Raw genomic sequence first — 19,775 nt, forward strand, 5'->3', positions numbered from 1 at the left:
CGATACGGTGCTGTCTGAGACAGAGAGTGGTTTGTAGATCGTTCGTTTTAGCAGCTTCTCTTTGTCTCAGATACAGAGTACCGGCCAGCAACGGTCACAGTTATCACATAGTTATTCAAAAGTATTCTTTGAGTATCTATAGTGAGGTCCACGTTATAACGGCAGTGTGTGATTTGCTATGGTTTTGCTATCCTTGTGTATCATTCAACAAAGCAGATGGCACTATCTCTTTCACGCATTGCAAGGTTGCCACATCGTATATCAACAATGTAGAAATTCAACTAATTGACAAAATAGGGTAAAGGGTTAGGTTTTATTTAGGTTATATTTAATAATGTTTCATAAGGATAGGTTAGGTTTTTGCTTTGAAATTGCAATATGCCAGAAGGGGCTAGGGTCCAGATATTCTCATGTGTTGCTATGGTTATAACAAATAGTTGTAATTTAACACTCCATGCACTTGCATAACTGAGTCTCTTGCATCTGTCAAAAGCAGACTGTAATATTTATAAGTGAATATTTAAGGAAAGTGAGTATACAGGATGCAAACTCTTTACAAGCCGCAAATTATATGTCACATTGAGCAGTCGCTAGATTTCTCAGTTTTTGAAAGTAGATGGATTCCATGCTCGGCAAAGTTTGTGGTCTTGGGATCACATCCCCGGGGAACTGGTGTTATTCGTATCTATGAAATATCGAGTGGAAAACTAGATCTTATTACAGAGGTGAGTAAGCTACTTTAATCATTAAACATGTTTAGTTAATTTTTTAAATAAATACGTTAAACCAATATTTTAATTAGGCTATAGACTAAGCCAGTTCAAATCAAAATAAAATGTTATTTCCATTTTCTTGCAATATACATGATATGAAATGATAAAAATTAATATGAACTATTCAATGTATTGATAATACATATATAGTTGATTAATATAATATCCAACCAAGGTTTGCAGTAGGACAACAAAAAGCCCTTGTTTTAAAGCCGTGTCTAATCTAAAGCAAGTTTGGAAACTACAGATTGATAGATAATATTGCTTAATCCATGGCCCCATGGGCTCATAGAGGCATGTAAGATATAAGATGATGCCACAAATAGAACACCGACACTCAAATTAGTAATTTCTTCTTTGTCTGTCTACATAGTCAGCGGTTGTAGATTCTAGAGTATAGCAGGTTTAGGCTGAATTCTGGCAGCTGAAGAAACATCATGAAATAACTCAATCAGAGCGACCTAGACCCTACGGTATATTTTCTAAACTAAAGTGGGACCCATTTTCCTAATCTCTATGTGGGCAGTCTATTAATTAAACGTATCCCCATAAATGATTCAATTCAATCAATAATTGATCAACCTCATGCTGGATAGAATTTTTTTGATTAATAAAAGTAATTATTTCTCAATGTGAGAATCACATCTCGGCATTACCAATACTATACAACAGTACAAGAAGTTTGTCACGTAACAATTTTGTGAAACCACTCAACTGGAGATTGCAACCGCTCTTATTACTTTAAAATTCCTCAGAGAACCAAATACAATTTTCCGACTGCTTTTGACAGTTGAAAAAGTGATTTGATACTTGAGGTCGTTGCCAGGGACTGGGATTTCTAGATAGGCAGTGTCGGAATTATCCGATCACAGTAAACCAACCCACATGGTCATTCACGCTGTGGAGGTGCTTGATTCCTAAAAAGAAGTTCCTCGTAAAAATCCTGCAGTGAGTAGAGTGTCTTTTCCTGTAGTTTATTTTTCACTGTGGTATAGAACCAAGAGTCCCGTTTTTTTAATTTGTCTAGGAAGACCGTTAAAAAATCTTATTGCCTGGGAAAGAAAGCTACTGTAGTTTCCCGCCAGTCTAGTGGCATGTCGCGTATTGTGGCTGTGTATATTACACCTTTTTTGTAACTGCTCCAGATTCCTCTTGATATACATCAGCGAGCACATATTGACTGTACACCGTGAGTATCCTCAAATCCCTAAATAGTGATCTGCAGTGATCCCTGAAGCTGGAAAATGTCACTATCCTCAAAGCCTTCTTTTACAGTAGCAGAATATCGTAGACAGCCGGTGCGTAACCCCACAGGAGCAGGCCATAGATGATATGGCTGTGAGATAGCGGATGATGGGCCTTGACAAGACTGCTCTGATCCACCACATATCTCAGCTTACGTAGGAGGTAGGCTACAGTACTCTGGACAATTTCCTGCATATTTGGTTCACATGATGATTTCAGCTCAATCTGCCATCCATGTGTCATCCGCAAAAAGCACTGCCCCCTGACTGCTTGAGATGTCATTCATGAGTAATATAAACAACAGGGGGCCCAAAACTGAGCCCTGCGGTACTCCATGCTTAACACCTTTCAATTGAGCTAGCAACTCTCGGCTGGACCACCTGTTTTCTACTCTCCTGATAGGATGTCACTGTCCTAAGGACCATACCACCCAGACCATATTTCTTCAGCTTCCCAATCAATATGCTGTGAGGTACGCAATCTAAGGCCTTGCTAAGGTCACACAATGTGAGGGCAAGGGATACGCCATCCTGAAAACTTCTCTGGATGTTTCTTGTCAAAGCCAGGAGAGCATTAGTTGTGGATCGTCCATTTCTAAATCCATGTCGTGATGATGACAGCAGGCAATTTCCCTCGAAAATGTTGGTCATCTGCATTTCCATTTCCATCTCGATCACCTTTGAGAAGATAAGCCCCATGGAGATTGGTCTGAAGTTGGCTGGATCACTGGTCTCCCCTTTCTTGTGAATTGGCACTGTTCTCGCTGTCTTGAGACAGTCTGGAAACCTTCCTGCCACAAAACAGCTGTTAACGGCTGCAGCCAATGGAAAATTTCAATTATTCTTAGAAACTTTTTTGCTCTCACCACCCACTTGTTTATTAACAAAAAGGTTCTAGCATGTTGAAAATTTCTTGTTTTCTGCTAACATAATCATTCATTGAAAAATAAATAAATTATAGGTCGGATAGAAGATCTAAACACCAAAAGAAAGGAGACATTCTCCCCGTTATTTTGATTTAAAATCTCACTTATTATGAAACTCCATGATTTGAGAGAATTGATATTAAAACAAATCCATATTTTCAATTTTATAAAAAAATCGAGTTTCCTTTTAATCCTTCAACCTGGAAACCTTTTTAGCGCTACTGGAATGTCGGGGATGTTATTCTACAAACAATTCTGTGGTTAAATTATAAATTGGATAAAGTTGTAATTTTTCACAACTTGGCAACGTTTTTTTCGTTTTTGGATTGTACAAACTATAGTATTAACTTCATGGACTCGTGATCTACACTTGAACTGTAGTGTTTCCCTACATTTGTGAGTGCAAACCAGGCTACTGTAGATAAGCCTACAGATATTTACCACTGTAAGAATTCAAAGCTCATCAAAAGTGTCTTGAAGTAGAATATTCTATCAGATCTGTATTCATTCTGAATCTTTAAAATCATGAATAACTATATTAGCGAAGTCAGTTCTCAAAGTGCTCACTTGTCCAACGAAATAGAAGGTGCACTTATCTGAGCGATGAGATATCAGCAGTATATTTCTCTAAAATAATGATAATATCTTTAAACAAAAACGATATACTGTTCTATTCACATCCTAATATTAGGTATGCATTCTCTAGGAGGAGAAAAGCTCTGCATTCAAATGTGGAACATTTGCTGCTTCATCCTTGAGAAACAGGCACTTGGCAACCGGAAATTTTGAAGGAAAACTACATATTTGGTAAGCTTACTTGAACATTATTGACTGATAAGAGATAAATTTATAAAGTATATATAATTATATTGTATTATCTCTGTGCTTTGGTAGATGTCCATTTCATTTTGTTCGGACGTTATCCATGTTGCTCTGTTGTCTGGCATTGTGTGGTAGAGGGGGCAATTGAGGGGTGATGCGCAAGCATAATCGCCGCCAGTTGCCGATTGACAGCCAGCCGAACAGCTTACTTCTCATAATGTCGATTTTTGCAAAGTGATTTATTGTGATTTATTACAAGTGTCGTCTCGTCTCGTATCGTGATCTGGACCCGGGATCCTGGAAGCAAGGAGGATTTGGACATGAAGGTAGGCCTATGTTATTGTGCACTTAGCCATTTTAATTGTTCAACTTGCTACCCGATGCCAGACAACCCAAAAGTTCTCGATGTAATTGATACAGTCCACAAACCAGAGTGCTGTTTGAGCCAGCCTCTGTCGAATTAGACATGGTCCAACCGTCCGGGATTGATTTGTTAATCGAATTTGAATAGGACATAAGTTTGAAATATCGTCTTATAGGTTTGTCGTTTTTTATGCCTATTTTATTCTTGGTTTTTCTGTGTATATGGCTTGTTTTTGTCGTCGTAGATGAATATACGCTTTATTTGTGGTATTCTTAAGAAATTTAAGTTGGAAATTGAGTAGAACAAGTAATATTTTCGTAAATAATTGTGTCATAGTATTATTGCGTAAGATTGTTGCATTGGCGCCACAAGGCTGGACTGGCAAGTTCGTGTCGATAAGTAGAGAAAGACTTATACGTCGTCTAGCTGTAACAGTAACTGGAACTGTTACTTTTTTCAAAGGATACTTGCAGTTATTTGCATTGATTATTGTCGTTACTTCGTTATTAATAGCAGATATTGTTTGTTCCAATGAGTATTGATACAGTATTATTAGCCTCATAACCGATCATTCTCTACCGAGCATAAGTTGAAGTGCTGGCTAGGCTTGTATGATTAGATAAGCTAGCCATTGTTTGTTCCATTGTGTCGCCTGCTCTCGTGTTTTCCCTCTTATTCTTGTTTGGTTCTTTGTCTCACTCTCTCTCTCGACGAGCGCTCACTGTTATCGCCTCACTATGGGTGTTATCGAAGATTTGACATTTCAAAGAGATGCATTAATTCGTAAAATAAAACGGATTAATGAAATTGCCGAAGCTGTCGAAAACGATCCGAAAAATACAAAAATGAAGAATTTATTGAAAGTTATGGGTGAGCTTATCGATCACCACCAGGTGGAGTTCAATGATATAATAGATAAGATGCAGAGCTACTATAACAAACAAAATCCTCGATTGGAAACAAGTGAGCTTGAAAATTTGATGAGCCAATTTGATGAGACTTTTTTCAATGTCAAGGCTATTCTCGAAACCTTACCATCCACTCAAACAAATTTGAATATTAGTTCTTCCAATGTAGCTTCTTCACCTACAACTGGAAATATCTTGCCAGTTGTCCTACCTAAGCTTCCTTTAATGACTTTTGACGGCGATTTGAAAATTTGGAGTCAATTTAAAGATTTATTCGAAACCACGGTTCATAATAATGGTCAAATTGCTGACATACAAAAACATATGTATCTTCAGTCTGTACTGAGAGGCGATGCACTGTCAGTCATTTCTGTAGTCCCATTGACAAGTAATCATTATGCTGAGGCATGGAAATTATTATTGAATCGCTACAATGACTCTTACAAGCTGACTGATGCATACTTGCAAGCAATTTTTGATATGCCAGCAGTTGATAAGCAACCAGACTCGCTATGAAAATTCATCACTCATTTAGCTGAGTATATTGCAGCACTAAAACCAATTGGTCATTCAGTTAATGACTGGTCGATTCCGTTATTATTTGTCTTACGTAAAAAACTGAATGAAGAATTGAGAGAGAAGTGGCAGAGACAGCTAAGAAATGGAACAGTATCCGATTTGAAAAACTTCCAAATATTTTTGAATGATGAAGCTGTTATTTTAGAGGCTACCAAATCCACTGATTTATTGGGGTCATCTACATCGTCAGAAGCCTCCTCACGTAAGCAGTTTGGGAAATCGAAACCCACTATGGGAAATTACAAAGCTTCAGCTATGATTGTTAAATCGAAATCGGACGAGCTGAAATGTATTGAATGTAATAATTCTCATGAACTGGAAAATTGTAAAGTGTTCTTGAATCTCAATCCGTCTGATAGATTAAAACGTGTAAAAGAATGGAAACTGTGTATATGCCGTTTATTGGCAGGGCACTTTATTAGAGATTGTAGAAGAAGGAAGCCGTGCAGTCACTGTAATTCGCGTCATCATTCGCTCCTCCATTTAGAGCCGAGACAGCCGCCTGTTGAAAACACCAACACATTGGCCGGTAATAAACAAATGAGCAGGGTAGACGTGCACGACGTCGCTGATCAAAGCCATCAAACATTTGTTACTGACTCAGCTAAGAAAGTATTTTCGAATGTAAATAGTTCCTTAGTATTGTTACCAACTGTTAAATTGGGAGTTCGAGGTAATCAAGGCAATTATCATAAGGTCAAAGTATTATTAGATAGTGCAAGCACCGAGTCATTCATTACAAGGCGATGCATGAAAAAACTGGGTTTAGTGGTACAGAAAACACACAGTTTGCCAATCTATGGATTATCTGATACTAAACTGGAAGTGACAGATGAAATTGCTAACTGTGAATTTGAAACACCCAACTCCCCTTCATTAAAAATTACCGCGTCGGGAGTCAACAAAATAGCAGCTACAAATCAGATAAAAAATGCGTACTGGGCACATATTGAAGGACTGGAGCTAGCAGATTCTGAATTTTTCCTTTCAGAGGAGGTTGATATTTTATTGGGTGCTGAATACTTCCCCTTCATTCTGACTGGAAGAAAGGTGATTGGTCCAGCGGGTACACCATCTGCCCTAGAAACTGTATGGGGCTACTGCCTGATGGGTAAGGTATCAGAGGAGAGTTCTACTATCTCAAATAATCTGTGCATGTATTCCAATGCTAATTCAGAAGAGTTGGTGAAGCGATTTTGTGTCGTAGAAGAGCCACCTAGGACAAAAAAATTATTGGAAAGTGAAATGGCTTGTGAGGAGATATACAAATCAACTGTTTGTCGTTTGAATACTGGTAGATACATTGTAGAATTACCATCCAAGGAAACAAATACGAGTGAGATATCGGGATATCTTGAAGGTAAAACTAATGTCGGAGAAAATGTTTCCATGATTCGAGAAGAAGAATTGGGAGATAATTTAGAAGAAGTTCCAGGTAAACAAGGTATAGCCTTCAACAGTTATTTACCGATCAACGGTAATTTAAGGAAAGAGTTAAAAGTGATTCATAGTCCACATGAAATCAAACCAATGGGAAGACCCATACCGAAAAAGGAAATTGGAGAAGATGTTTTTGAAAGGGAGAAACGAAATTTGGAAGAGTTAGATGATGATAGACAGGATAATGTTGAAATAAAATGGACAAAATCCGAAAAGGGAGAAGAAATGAAAGAGTATACTCTAACAACTATGTCGTATGGTGTATCATCATCGCCATTTCTTGCCATTTGTACTACGCATCAGTTTATTGAAGAGGAAGAAAAAATGTTCCCTGCGGCTTCTGAAGCCTTACGGTTTTCTACTTACATGGATGATATAGTTACATCAGTCTCATCAATGGAAGCAACCAAGCAACTGCAGCTTACTGAATTGTTAAGCAAAGGGAAATTTGAATTGCTAAAGTGGGCCAGCAATCATTCTACCATTCTATCAAATCTCCCTCCAGAGCATTGCGCTATGGATGCAAAAGATTTCACTGTGGAGTCTGATAAAACCATCAAAATTCTTGGCTTCCAATCGAATCCAATTGGTTACTACCTCTTCTACAGGGTGAAGGTTCCATCCAGTCTAGCTACAAAACGAAATGTTTTATCAACTTTAGCACCAATTTTTGATCCATTAGGATATTTGACACCTTTCATGCTTACCTTCAAGAGTATAATTCAATGTCTATGGCAATCGGGATGTGACTGGGATGATATAGCATCCGTGGAGGTAGTGAAGAAATGGGAGCTTTGTGTGGTTGTCCTAGTAGCTAGATTATTACATGAAGTTCAAGAAGTGCTTTCAAAAATTATAAACATAGATTATATTGCAGCTTGGACTTATTCAACTGTGGCAGTGAGTTGGATTCGGTCTTCACCTCATCGTTGGCCTAGGTTTGTGGCAAATCGTGTAAGTCAAGTACAGGAACACCTGTCTACAGAGTAATTCAGATATGTGTCAACCGAATGTAATCCAGCTGATTGTGCTAGTCGAGGACTATTGCTCAATGAATTAATTGGTAATTCTCCGTGGTGGAATGGTTCTGATTGGTTAGACAAACCACTGGAGTGCTGGCCACACCAAACCCACGGTAATGATGATGAAAATTCCAAACAGATTGAATTGGAAGCAAGAAAAATTACTCTAGCAACACAGAGTAAAGACTCAGAGGAATCAATTCAATCGGTGAACTTGAGAAATCGATGGAGTTTACTCAAAAGAATTGTATCCTCATTCTGGAAAAGTTGGCCATTGGAGTATGTATCTAGCTTGCAAACCCGAACAAAATTGTACAGAAAACATAGTAATGTTAACATTGGACGTAAGGCTCTCTTAAAGGAAAGTAACCTACTCCCTCTTCACTGGAGGCTTGGTCGAATAACGAAGATATTCCCTGGACAGGATGGAGTTGTGAGAGTGGTGGAGGTACAGACTGCAAAGAGAAGTCTAACTAGGGCTGTCAATAGGGTATGTCTCCTCCCTATTGATGAAGATTAGGCCTTATTGAAGGGAACTTCAATAAGTTTGATGGTTAGTTTTTTTTTGTTTCTCGTTTTACATGTGGGAAAGGTTCCCAAGTTGCTTTGTTTCTTGTTTTTATCTATAGTGGTTGTATATAGTCATTGTTTCTCGTCCCATCCTCTCCTTTCCGTGGGCCTCCTACTCCTTTTTTTATAAGTCTCCTCAAGGGCCCCTGAGGAGTGAAGACATTTTCCTTTTTTTCCTAGTTTCCCTAGTAGGGTTCGTTATTGGTGGTTTTTTTTTTTTTTTTTGTTATTGGAAGTTCTTCCAAGGTGGGCGGAATGTTCGGACGTTATCCATGTTGCTCTGTTGTCTGGCGTTGTGTGGTAGAGGGGGCAATTGAGGGGTGATGCGCAAGCATAATCGCCGCCAGTTGCCGATTGACAGCCAGCCGAACAGCTCACTTCTCGTAATGTCGATTTTTGCAAAGTGATTTATTGATTTATTGTGATTTATTACAAGTGTCGTCTCGTCTCGTATCGTGATCTGGACCCGGGATCCTGGAAGCAAGGAGGATTTGGACATGAAGGTAGGCCTATGTTATTGTGCACTTAGCCATTTTAATTGTTCAACTTGCTACCCGACGCCAGACAACCCAAAAGTTCTCGATGTAATTGATACAGTCCACAAACCAGAGTGCTGTTTGAGCCAGCCTCTGTCGAATTAAACACATTTAATATTGTATTCTCTTATATGTTTCTTGCTCATTTTTTTGTTTTTTGCTACCAGCCTTTTTGAAGACTCCAGCACAACAGTAGAAAGAATTGTAAAAGAAACAATAATACAGATTGAAAAAGATGAATTCGACTATTGTGAGATTTACGTTATAAAGTCAGTAGCCTAGATGATATTACGGAATAATTGGCATTTCCTTTTTCTTCCGCCTTCCTTAATAAATACCCTCTTTAGTAGATAGCGATATTTATTATCCAACACATTACATCCAACTTATTTCCCAACACATTCCTTTAGAATCTTCTTGGAAATTTTTTCAATTGGTATTTTCGTCTCAATGAATTTTTTTGTTAATAAGAAAATGCATTGATCTTCTCAGTTGAATGGAAACTGTGATGCTTCCAGGAACCTGGAGAATTTGTCAGTACCTGTTTATACAGCCAAAGCTCATAATGAAATAATCAATGCAATCGATGGCGTTGGAGGTCAGACTGTGGGCTGTGGTGCCCCAGAAATTGTTACTGGCAGCAGAGATGGTAATTAACACTTTTCCCATTTTTTCAAATTATAAACATAAATTGGAAGAAGAGAAGTAGGATGCATATAGTACACTTGAATCATGCTAAATACATCCAGTTAAGAAAATGAATATAATTTCCTTTGTTCTTACTTTTTATGACTCTTATTTTCTTAAAAGATTATATGAACTGATCCAGGATTCTCCTTGTTGGGTTGAAGCCTAGTAGCTATGAGATTTGTTTCAGGTGTTTATAGAGATATTTGGCTTGCTTGTTTTAGGTGTTTATAGAGATATTTTGGCTTGCTTCAGCAATTTCTTGTTAAATTTGTTACTCTTGCCAAGTAAGTTGATTTTATTTTTGAATCCAGTTTAGCTAATGAAAAACCATATAAACACTCATTATTGAATGCGAGAAAATAAAAGGCTGGATTTTGAACTGTATTGCAGTATATGAGGGCATTTATGGACTCATTAAGATATTTTTCAGAACCGCTCATCTTTTGTAATTTGATCAGAAAATTCAGGTTTCTCATCAACTGCTGAATATATTCTGTAGAAGAGCTCATCCATTGCATTTTCGTACCAAACTAAGTGTTATTGTTGGCATTCACAAACAAGGATAAAAAAGGGCTTCAAGCTATCCTTCAAAATCAACAACATGAAAAATTATTTTAACCAAACAATTTATCGATCGTTGACAATATTTTTTGAGGAATGATCAAGAATCAAGTTTACATTGAGATGAAGTACCTAGTCTGGTTCTCCTCAAACTGTACGTAAATAGTTAACATCAGAGACAGCAATTTCAAAATATTCTAATTCACATTATAATAACCAAATGAACCAATTTTCAAACACTTGGTTGATTCATTCTAGTCAAATAATCTTCATTCACGCATGATTTACAGTATTTTAAATTCATTAATTCTCTCCAGAAAGTTTTGAAAATTGATTTTTGATAAGTTCAAATCATTTGAACTTTGAAAACTGAAACCCTCATTTGGGAGACATCGTAAATATTCTTCTTTTCTTGAGTAATGTTATCCATACTTTTTATTATTTTCATTTATATTGCTCACTTACTTTCCGAATAATTAGTTTCTGTTTTTGCTTGTTTGAGGAAGTGTAAAAGTATGGGATTCGCGACAGAAAGAGCGTCCTGTCGCCATTATGGAACCGTCCGAAGGTGAAACTTGTAGAGACTGCTGGACTGTCGCATTCGGTAAGACATATTTTCATTTCATAGATAGTTACACATATAGTTTTATTATACACACAGACTCCGAGACTCGTTCGTCTGTCTCATTAAACCGCGGTTAAAAATTATGTCCTCATGCTATCCGATTCGTTTATTGGTTCTTGTGTTATTGGTCACGTAACGTAACGTCATTTATCACGATTGAATTTAATAGATATGCATGCAAACATGAGATATTTTTCCAAAATTCACATCATGATCAGTAGACCTGCACTCTATCCCCAATACTACTCTTTGTGATTCTAAAAAACTGTGTAATCCGTAACTTGGCTATTCTATGAACTCTCCGCCTTTTCGAATAATTTTATTCATTTGGATAGGCCAGACAAATATAATCCATCAATTTGATCTTTGAATATTAGCATAGCCACCTCTAATACAAGGCCGCGGCCTACGATATTGCAACGTCGCAGTGTAGGCCTAGAATCTAATACATGATTGGTGATAGAGATTTTACAAAAATACCAGCAGATCTTTTTCACCAATCATGTATTAGATTCCAGGCCTACACTGCGACGTTGCAACATCGTAGGCCGCGGCCTTTTATTAGAGGAGGCTATGATATTAGGCGTCTGAACAAAACATTGTCCTCTATTCATTCATTTCATCGCTTGATGAAGTATAATATTCGAATTTTACATTTTATAAAATTTGTATTCATTTTCCTCACCTCCACCAATTTTAAAATAAAGATATATTTCTCTGGTGCAGTAACATAGTATATTTAATCTATGGTCCTACATTCCACTCATAACTATGCAGACAAATAACTATTTACTGTTGCAGGCAACTCATTCGATTCAGAAGAACGTGTTGTATGCGCAGGATACGATAACGGAGATATAAAATTGTTCGATTTAAGAAAAATGGAACTTCGGTGGGAGACAAATATAAAAAATGGCGTAAGTATTTGAAATTCAATTATGTTTTGGTTTCTCCGTAAAATCGAACCAAGTCACATTTTTTTTAATTAGTCTAAGTTTACATTGATAGGGAAAGAATGATTAACCTCAAATGATATTCCAGGTTTCTTAATCAGGGCCAAGCCACTTGAGACGTTTCTCAGACGAGTCGGGAGAAATTCCTTATGAATCAAGGCTCCAAGGAATGGTTATTTTCTCTTGATTTTATTACCAAATACTTTCTGTTGATGGCTTTCTTATAATTTATCTATTATGTGTCAATTTCGTAGAATGGAAATTATTTATTTGATTAAAGACCTTCTGTATATTCATGTATGCCAATTTAGTTGAATAAAGTAATAATTAACTTTCAGGTTTGTGGGCTCGAGTTCGATAGAAAGGATATAAAAATGAATAAATTGGTGGCCACTTCGCTGGAAGGTAGTTTCAATGTGTTTGATATGACCGAGCAACATCCTAAAAAAGGGTTCGGCAGTCTTACTGAGAAGGTATACTTGTACTACCTTTTCCAAAATTTATATTTCTCCATTGTAGTTCTTCTCTGTTTCGCATATAAAGGTGTGTATAGATTTACACCCCACGTATTCGTGCATTTCAACTTTCATCAGCTCATAATATTCTTATGATATCTATATTTGTTCAGAAACAGTAAGATCCAGAATAATAGGCTGATGAAAAGTGAAATGCGCGTGTTTGTGGTCCATGAGTCCGTAGGCATCTTTAGATGTTCATAATACTATTTCTACATTCAGGCTCGGTTGTACAAATAGCCTGTTGATGTTAATTGAACGAGCGTTAGCGATTTCTCACTCTAGAGAAGAATTCTAGAGTTAATTGATCAATCAGCTTCAAATTTTGAACACGATTTCTTCGAACAATTTTACAGGTCCAGTTCTTTGGACAACAAAATTGACTCACTCCTTCGTCCTTATTCAGGATATAAAAGTAACATTGACAGTGCATAAGAAAAAAATTGTTCGATTTTAAGATTTAGTCAGCTGTTTCCACAATAATTCTCACCAACTCTGTATAATTACAAGTCGCGGATCTCAGAGATCCACTACAACAGTTTATGAGCGAGTTCTTCAACAACCTTTGGGAGTTTGATGATATTTTCGATCTGATAAATTGGATTTGAACGGTGATTGCATGATGGTTAAATGCCACGAGAATCAATCAGAAAAGTGGAAAACGTCTTTAATAAGCACTTCACACTTAGAATTTACAACCGTGCCTAAAAGTTGTATTATACAAAACTCAGTAACTACTCTCATATTATAGTCTCAATTTTCTCTTATCACCATGGAAAAACAATCGCAAAATAGTCAAGTCAAACGTACGCCCCCTACACAGGGGCAATAGTTACGACCAATAGACATAGCCAGTAGTGACAGCTATTAATATAACGATTTTAGACACTGCTGTTGTCCCTGTCTGCGTGTTGCCACTACTAGCGACCACTAGTGGACGTCACTGTTGTACCTGTGTCCAAGGGGTTTTACACTTGTGTTTCAGGAAAGAGGTTCGGAAGTTAATTCTTGGACATTGATCAGATCAATTTCGCTGTTTGAAAAATATGAATTACTAAAAGATAACTTTGGATAAGCTCTATTAATAAGATTAATTCACTCTTGTTTTAGGCACACAAATCTACGATATGGGTCCCCAGACATCTTCCGCAGAATCGAGATGTTTTTGTGACCTGCGGTGGAACAGGTTCTCTGTGTTTATGGAAATAGTAAGTTTCTCATCTTGTATTTTCCACTTCTTACATAATTATGAAAAATTAAGTAACTCAGTAGACAATATTTTATTAAAATAATAGTGGTAAGGAATTTTGTATCCTGATAGATTAAAATGACTAGTTTTTTTTACTGGAGAGTGAAGATGAGACGCAAATCTATAAATGGTGACAAAATCAATAATATTTTATTGATATATAAAACTTTGTAAAAGAATTTTGTAAATGTGATTATGCAATAGTTTCATGGAATTAATCAAGCAATCAATTAAAGGAACTTGAACTGATCAAATATTCTCACTGTTTCGATTTCTAATTTGTCAGATTAATGTTAATAATTTTATTTAACTATTGCTTATTGAACATTGAAACTATTCATGATACTATCCATCGAAACAATATTATTTCATTGAGCTTATTGCACGGATAATTTCCTTATTTTTAGAAATGATTCACAATAATAGTTTATATTGTTGTACCTTGTGTATAGTGTAGTAATAAATTGTTCACGATGAAATAAATAAATATGTTTTTAAGGAAAAAATGTTTAGATTTTGAATATTGAATACACTCAAACATTAGAGATGGGATTTAGATAACGAAAAAACTTATATTAATATGCTATCTTGGTATTTTTGGCTCTTTTTAATCCTTATTTCTGAAACTGGCAATTTATATAAGTTCATGTGAATATTTCCAGGAGAAAAAGTTTTGATCCAATGAGATGTAAGGTAGCTTATAACAAAAATAAAGGATCATGGAAAAACTACAGGCTAGTTATGATGATGCTTTTATAAGACACGATCAGTGTGACGGACTCTCTCCTTCATTCGCCCACTCTTGTCCTCATCTCCCTCCAGCTGTGACAAAGGCAGATTTTGGTATACGGCTGGTGTTTCACTCGGGATAATGATTTCTTGGTCGTGTCCTGCTAATCTTATAAGAGCCATAACAAAAGTTTCTCGACTTGTTCGTACATGTTATTCTGAAGCTGTGCACTACGCTTTTGAAAACTTTTTCTGGTGAAATTTTTTAAAGTACCGTATTTCGATTTGGATACTATCAAGTTAACTGTCCAAGATAAAACGAATTTCTAAGAAAAATAGTTTTCATCAATTTTACTTATTGAGCTTTGAGCTCCAAAAAGTGGAATCTTGGGGGAGATCCATTTCCGAATTGGAAGCAAATGAATTCATGAAATCTCGAGGATAAATTTTCTAAGATATAGTTTATCTTGAACATATTTAGATATTTGTTAAGGCATCTCAGAATTTCTATTTTAAGTAAGGTAATTTTTTTCCATTTTGAAAAAATGACCATCTTCTTAGCTAGACGGCTTTTATATAAAAGGAACCAACCACCAATTTTCTCATTTTTAATATTATTAGCTCATGAGCATTAAATTGACCATAGTTTGTTTGTGTAAAATGATCCAACTGCTCCATAGCTCCTGCTGCTATCTATTGGCATCTGAACCAACTACTTGCATTAGATCGACTGATAACGTTTTTCTATAAATGGAACCAAATGCAGTCAGCCGCTTGGTTCTGTTTACACGAATCACGAATGACTTAACATGATTGTTGCATCCTTGCATCTTGTGAAAGTGATAGGTGTGTTGCAAGTTTTTAATAGTATATTTCGCACCTAGGGCCGAAAATGAGATATTTCCGGCTCGAAATCGGTTTTTAAGTCCGAGGCCGTAGGCCTCGGACTAGAAAAGATTGAGAGCCGGAAATACATTTTTGCCCATGGTGCGAACGCTATTTTTCGCCACACCCAAAAAAAAAAACTTCCCAATATATAAGAAATTAAAAAATAAATAAAATTCAAACAGCCTATTTTGATAGTTTGAATCTTGGTTATGACAACTTTTACTGTCAATTAATTTCAATATTACTAATTAATAATTTACAATAATGACCATATTTTTATACTATTAATATTAGGCGCGAGCTTTGCGCCCGGTGCAATATCATGGATAGATGGATGAATAGAATTTTCATTACTATTTTGAAATAATGTGATGAAAAAATTAATATAATTGCATATTTCACAGTTTTGTCTCAAAATATATCTAAAAAATTGATTGAAATTTAAATTACGGTAACTAATATAAAAAATAGGTAATAAAAGTCGAAATTCATCGACAAAAAAAAGTCATTGACCGAGATTCGAACCTAGATCATGTTTGTTCACTGAGCATTGAGTTCTGACTGATGTATTACGCCTTTACGCTCTCGGCCATTCCGTACTGTTGAACGTTGGGGCCTGACTGATAACCCTTAGCATACACGTAATACTGTAATACTAGACTTCTAAAAAAGTTTACTTCACTCCTAAAAAGCGTACCGTACAACAGACTTTGGCTCATGACTTATATTATTAAAATTAATATTATTATCTGTCTCACAATAAAATTTTCACTCTGAATTAAGTCAGATAACGTAGGCTATGTAGGCTACTATAATAATAGAGTATAGCGCAAATTTGAAGCCGGTTTGCTGGCATTTTCACAACAAAATATTGCTCTGAAAATAGTTAAATCATAGAGAAAACATTCGAAGATTCAATCTTGAGTGGGCCTAATGTTTTCTCTATATGGTTTAATATTGAAGAAGAATTATCTAAAAGTTTTAATAATGAATTACGGAAAAATTACTAGGTATTTTTCAGTCAAGGCTGAGTTTCACCAGTAGGCTTACCTTAAACTTCAGATCTGTGCTGTATTTGCTTATTATTATTGTTGATTGTATTGCATTAAGAAGTGGAATTCGATAATAAAAAGAAACAATTATTACTCTACCTCACTTTTAAATATTGATACAATTATTGTACTTTGAATTCAAATTCGATTCTTCACTTTTAAATACGGTACTTGCGATACGTACCTTTCTGACAATGGACAATGTAGCCAACATTATATTGTTGAGGCTATGGAGATATATCATCGTATTCTATTGTTTGATATCAAAAACACAATAATAAATATTAAATTATGAAACAGTAATTTATAAAATATATTATTATAGACATAATACCGCGATTCACAATACATAATTATATAGATTATTACAGTCAAACATTTTCTGAATTTCCTCATTTACAAGGTCACGATAAATATAAGGAATGGGATAGCTTCTCTTATTTAGTTTAACCTCGCCATTAAATTTCAGTTCACACTTATAATTATTAACTGGCCCTGGTTCATTAGAATAAACGTCTTTATTAGATTCAAATACATCAATCAACTCTTGAACGAGTTCTAGGGGTTCATTTATCAAAGTGTCTCTAATATTTTCAATCTGGCATTCCCACAAAATATTAAATGTTTCGTGATCTTTTCCTATATTAATGTTGAATATTTTATTGTATTTGGCAGTCTCTCTTTTGATAAACGGTATGCTATGATCTTTTATTAGCAAAACATTCTGATTAAAGTCATTAACTGCTCCTACATCTTTTAAAAATTCACAACCAACTAGTATATCAGCATTAAGATCTTCTATAACCAAAAACATTATCGGAATTTCCAAGTTTCTAAAGGATACATCTAACATGATCTGTTTCTTGATACGTTTATGCCTGACACCTATAGCTGCTACTACACTAATATTTGGTGCTGGTATTACAGAAATTTTATTCCTTTCTTTCAATTCAGAGACCAATTTCTCGCTTATCACATTTATTTCACTACCTGAATCAATTATAATATTATATTCTTTGTTAAAAATACTAACTGACACTTCTGCTAAATCATAACTGATATTGGGCTGAATATTAGCCTCTTCTGTCAACTCACTGAATATAGTCTACAGTTTATTTTAAACTCATCATCATATTTTTAGTTCAATATATTTTCATTTGAATGTAGAACATTACCATATTCGTTACTTTCATTGTCAATCACATTTTTCTTTTGGTGTATTTTCTATGTACAAATTCTTAATACTAAGTTCTATGTCGTCCATACCCGTCTTTGTAAACCCTTTTCCATTAGAACAACCCCAGGAAAACTAACTTTTTGTTGTTCTCCATTTATTTTAAATGCCTATTATCTGCTTGTTGACAAGTATTTACCTGTGGTGCTTGGTACTTCTGCAGTTGTAATTAGATTTACGGAAGCATTCTTTGGTGGTTGTTAAGAACCATTTTCATAATTTTGCTGGTTTTGTCGTCGACTTTGATAGGGAGAATCTTGATCAGTGCGATTACTCTGATTTGAATAATAATTACACTGTTCAGAATAATTTCGCAGTGTTATGATTCGGGTATTTGTGAAATTTTCTACTACTTTGGTTATTATTGTTACCATTTCCACCATAATAGTGATTAGCATAACCTCGATTGTTACAATATGGTCTTTTCTGATAGTTTGACTGATAACCTTGGAAATGTTTGTTTTCATCATTTCCCTTATTGAAGTTATCGCTTGCTGATTTGGAATATTACCATCAACCTTAGACTTAGTTATAGCTCTATTTGCTTCACCTATATTGGTTATATTTTCTTGATTCAAGTCTTTAACTTTTCGGTTGATTCGGTAATTGTCTAGCCCAGAAAACTCATCCAAAAGTTCAATAAAGTTCTCAGCAGTAGTGATATTTCTTATAATAGAAGCAGTTACTATTGTATGGTCAAAATGACCCTTTAATAATTCAAATATAATTTCAGGTTCCGAAGGACAGCGCTATCTGCTTTGTAGAATGATAGACAAGGATAGAAACACCAATGTTGATCGAATACTGTCATTATAACGTGGACCTCACTATAGTGGTAATAGGAATACCTCATAATAATTATTGCAATCGGTGATTTAAAAAAAAAAGTTTTTCAATTACTTCCGAATTACAACAAAGATATAAATATACCTACATTTTCAACTTCATTTGACTGAAAATCACTTGTCGAAACTCACTTTTTCAGAATTATTTCGGAAGCACCTTTAGTGAAAAGTCGATACCCTCCACCCTGTCGTGGGATGACGGTGCTCATTGACTTTCTTACAGAGTTGAAAGTGTACACTCGTGTGAAATGTTCTTCAGGCATTTCGTCACGAATCGTCTGATAGCTTTTTCCCAGTCCTTGCACAAATCCCAGTAAAGCACACTCAGTCTTGTTACCCACTTGCTTTATGGTTTTACTTGAATCCTCAGATGCCTTTAAACAAATCATTTTTTTCAAAGGGGTTTCTAGAATGGAAGGATGATACTAACTTAGTAGAAAGATTAAAATACAGTGATCTACAGAATTACAGATCTAAAAAAGTGATTACTTTATAGCATATCGAACGATTTTGAAGAACCTATGACTAATTCTCTGAATAAAAATTTAAAACTTGCAAGTGGTTCAACTTCAATGGCTTTAATACTAATAAATCAAGAATCTACTCAGCCTCATACTCTACTCATCCACTGTAATATTACATAAGTTTTCTATGTATATTCGTAGGTTTACTAAACTGATTTCTGAGTTAGGATGACATTTTTTTTTCAAGTGAAATGAGTCGAAATGATAAATGCAATATATCAGATGCGTAAATATTCAATGCATAATGAATCAAGAATCGATTTTACTATTGTGAATAAGACAAGATAGGATTGCACTTATACAAATAGACTGGTCATTTGATTAAATTCTAAACTTACCATAAGTCGAGAAGTATATGCTGAGTTGATAGAAATCGCTCTAATCAATAGATTAGCGATTTGTGGAGGGATGTTGTTGTATCTTGGAGTAGTTTTCATAAAAACTTCACAAATATAAGATTGGACAACTGTCATCCTGAAAGAACACACAATCGTAGAGTAAACAATGTGACATAATCATTGTTACATACATGTATGAAACAGTTTTACAATATAATACAATGTATATGTTGATATTTTATAAGTGTGGATCGATCGCCATGGATTGGTGGTATCTTCAGAATGACTGCAGTCATGGATCATGGATCAACATCATATTATTCAAACTTTTCATAAACAACATTTGCGAGAATCATCCCGCAGGACAGGCTGGCTTATACCAGGATTT

The 19,775-nt window shown here is 35.4% G+C and overlaps 2 protein-coding genes across 2 annotated transcripts; one reads left to right on the forward strand and one right to left on the reverse strand.

Annotated features, from left to right (window-relative positions):
- Positions 1 to 402: 402 nt before the first annotated feature.
- On the forward strand, positions 403 to 13,736 carry LOC111064498 (WD repeat-containing protein 92; the record flags this gene model as incomplete). Its single annotated transcript, XM_022352240.2, is given in 7 exon segments — positions 403 to 725; positions 3,650 to 3,750; positions 9,703 to 9,833; positions 10,938 to 11,039; positions 11,862 to 11,977; positions 12,352 to 12,486; positions 13,639 to 13,736. Coding segments are annotated over 7 exon segments (866 nt in total), but the record flags the coding sequence as incomplete, so codon positions are not given.
- Positions 13,737 to 18,508: 4,772 nt separating this feature from the next.
- Positions 18,509 to 19,519, reverse strand: LOC111056848 (plasma membrane calcium-transporting ATPase 4). Its single transcript, XM_039425759.1, has 2 exons — positions 19,388 to 19,519; positions 18,509 to 18,899 (listed from the first exon to the last, which is right to left on the reverse strand). The coding sequence occupies exons 1-2, from the start codon at positions 19,484 to 19,486 to the stop codon at positions 18,654 to 18,656; spliced, it is 345 nt and encodes a 114-aa protein (XP_039281693.1). The 5' UTR covers positions 19,487 to 19,519; the 3' UTR covers positions 18,509 to 18,653.
- Positions 19,520 to 19,775: the final 256 nt, after the last annotated feature.

The sequence above is a fragment of the Nilaparvata lugens genome, chromosome 4 (genome assembly GCF_014356525.2).
Source record: "Nilaparvata lugens isolate BPH chromosome 4, ASM1435652v1, whole genome shotgun sequence".
In the NCBI taxonomy this organism is placed as follows: Eukaryota; Metazoa; Arthropoda; class Insecta; order Hemiptera; family Delphacidae; genus Nilaparvata; species Nilaparvata lugens.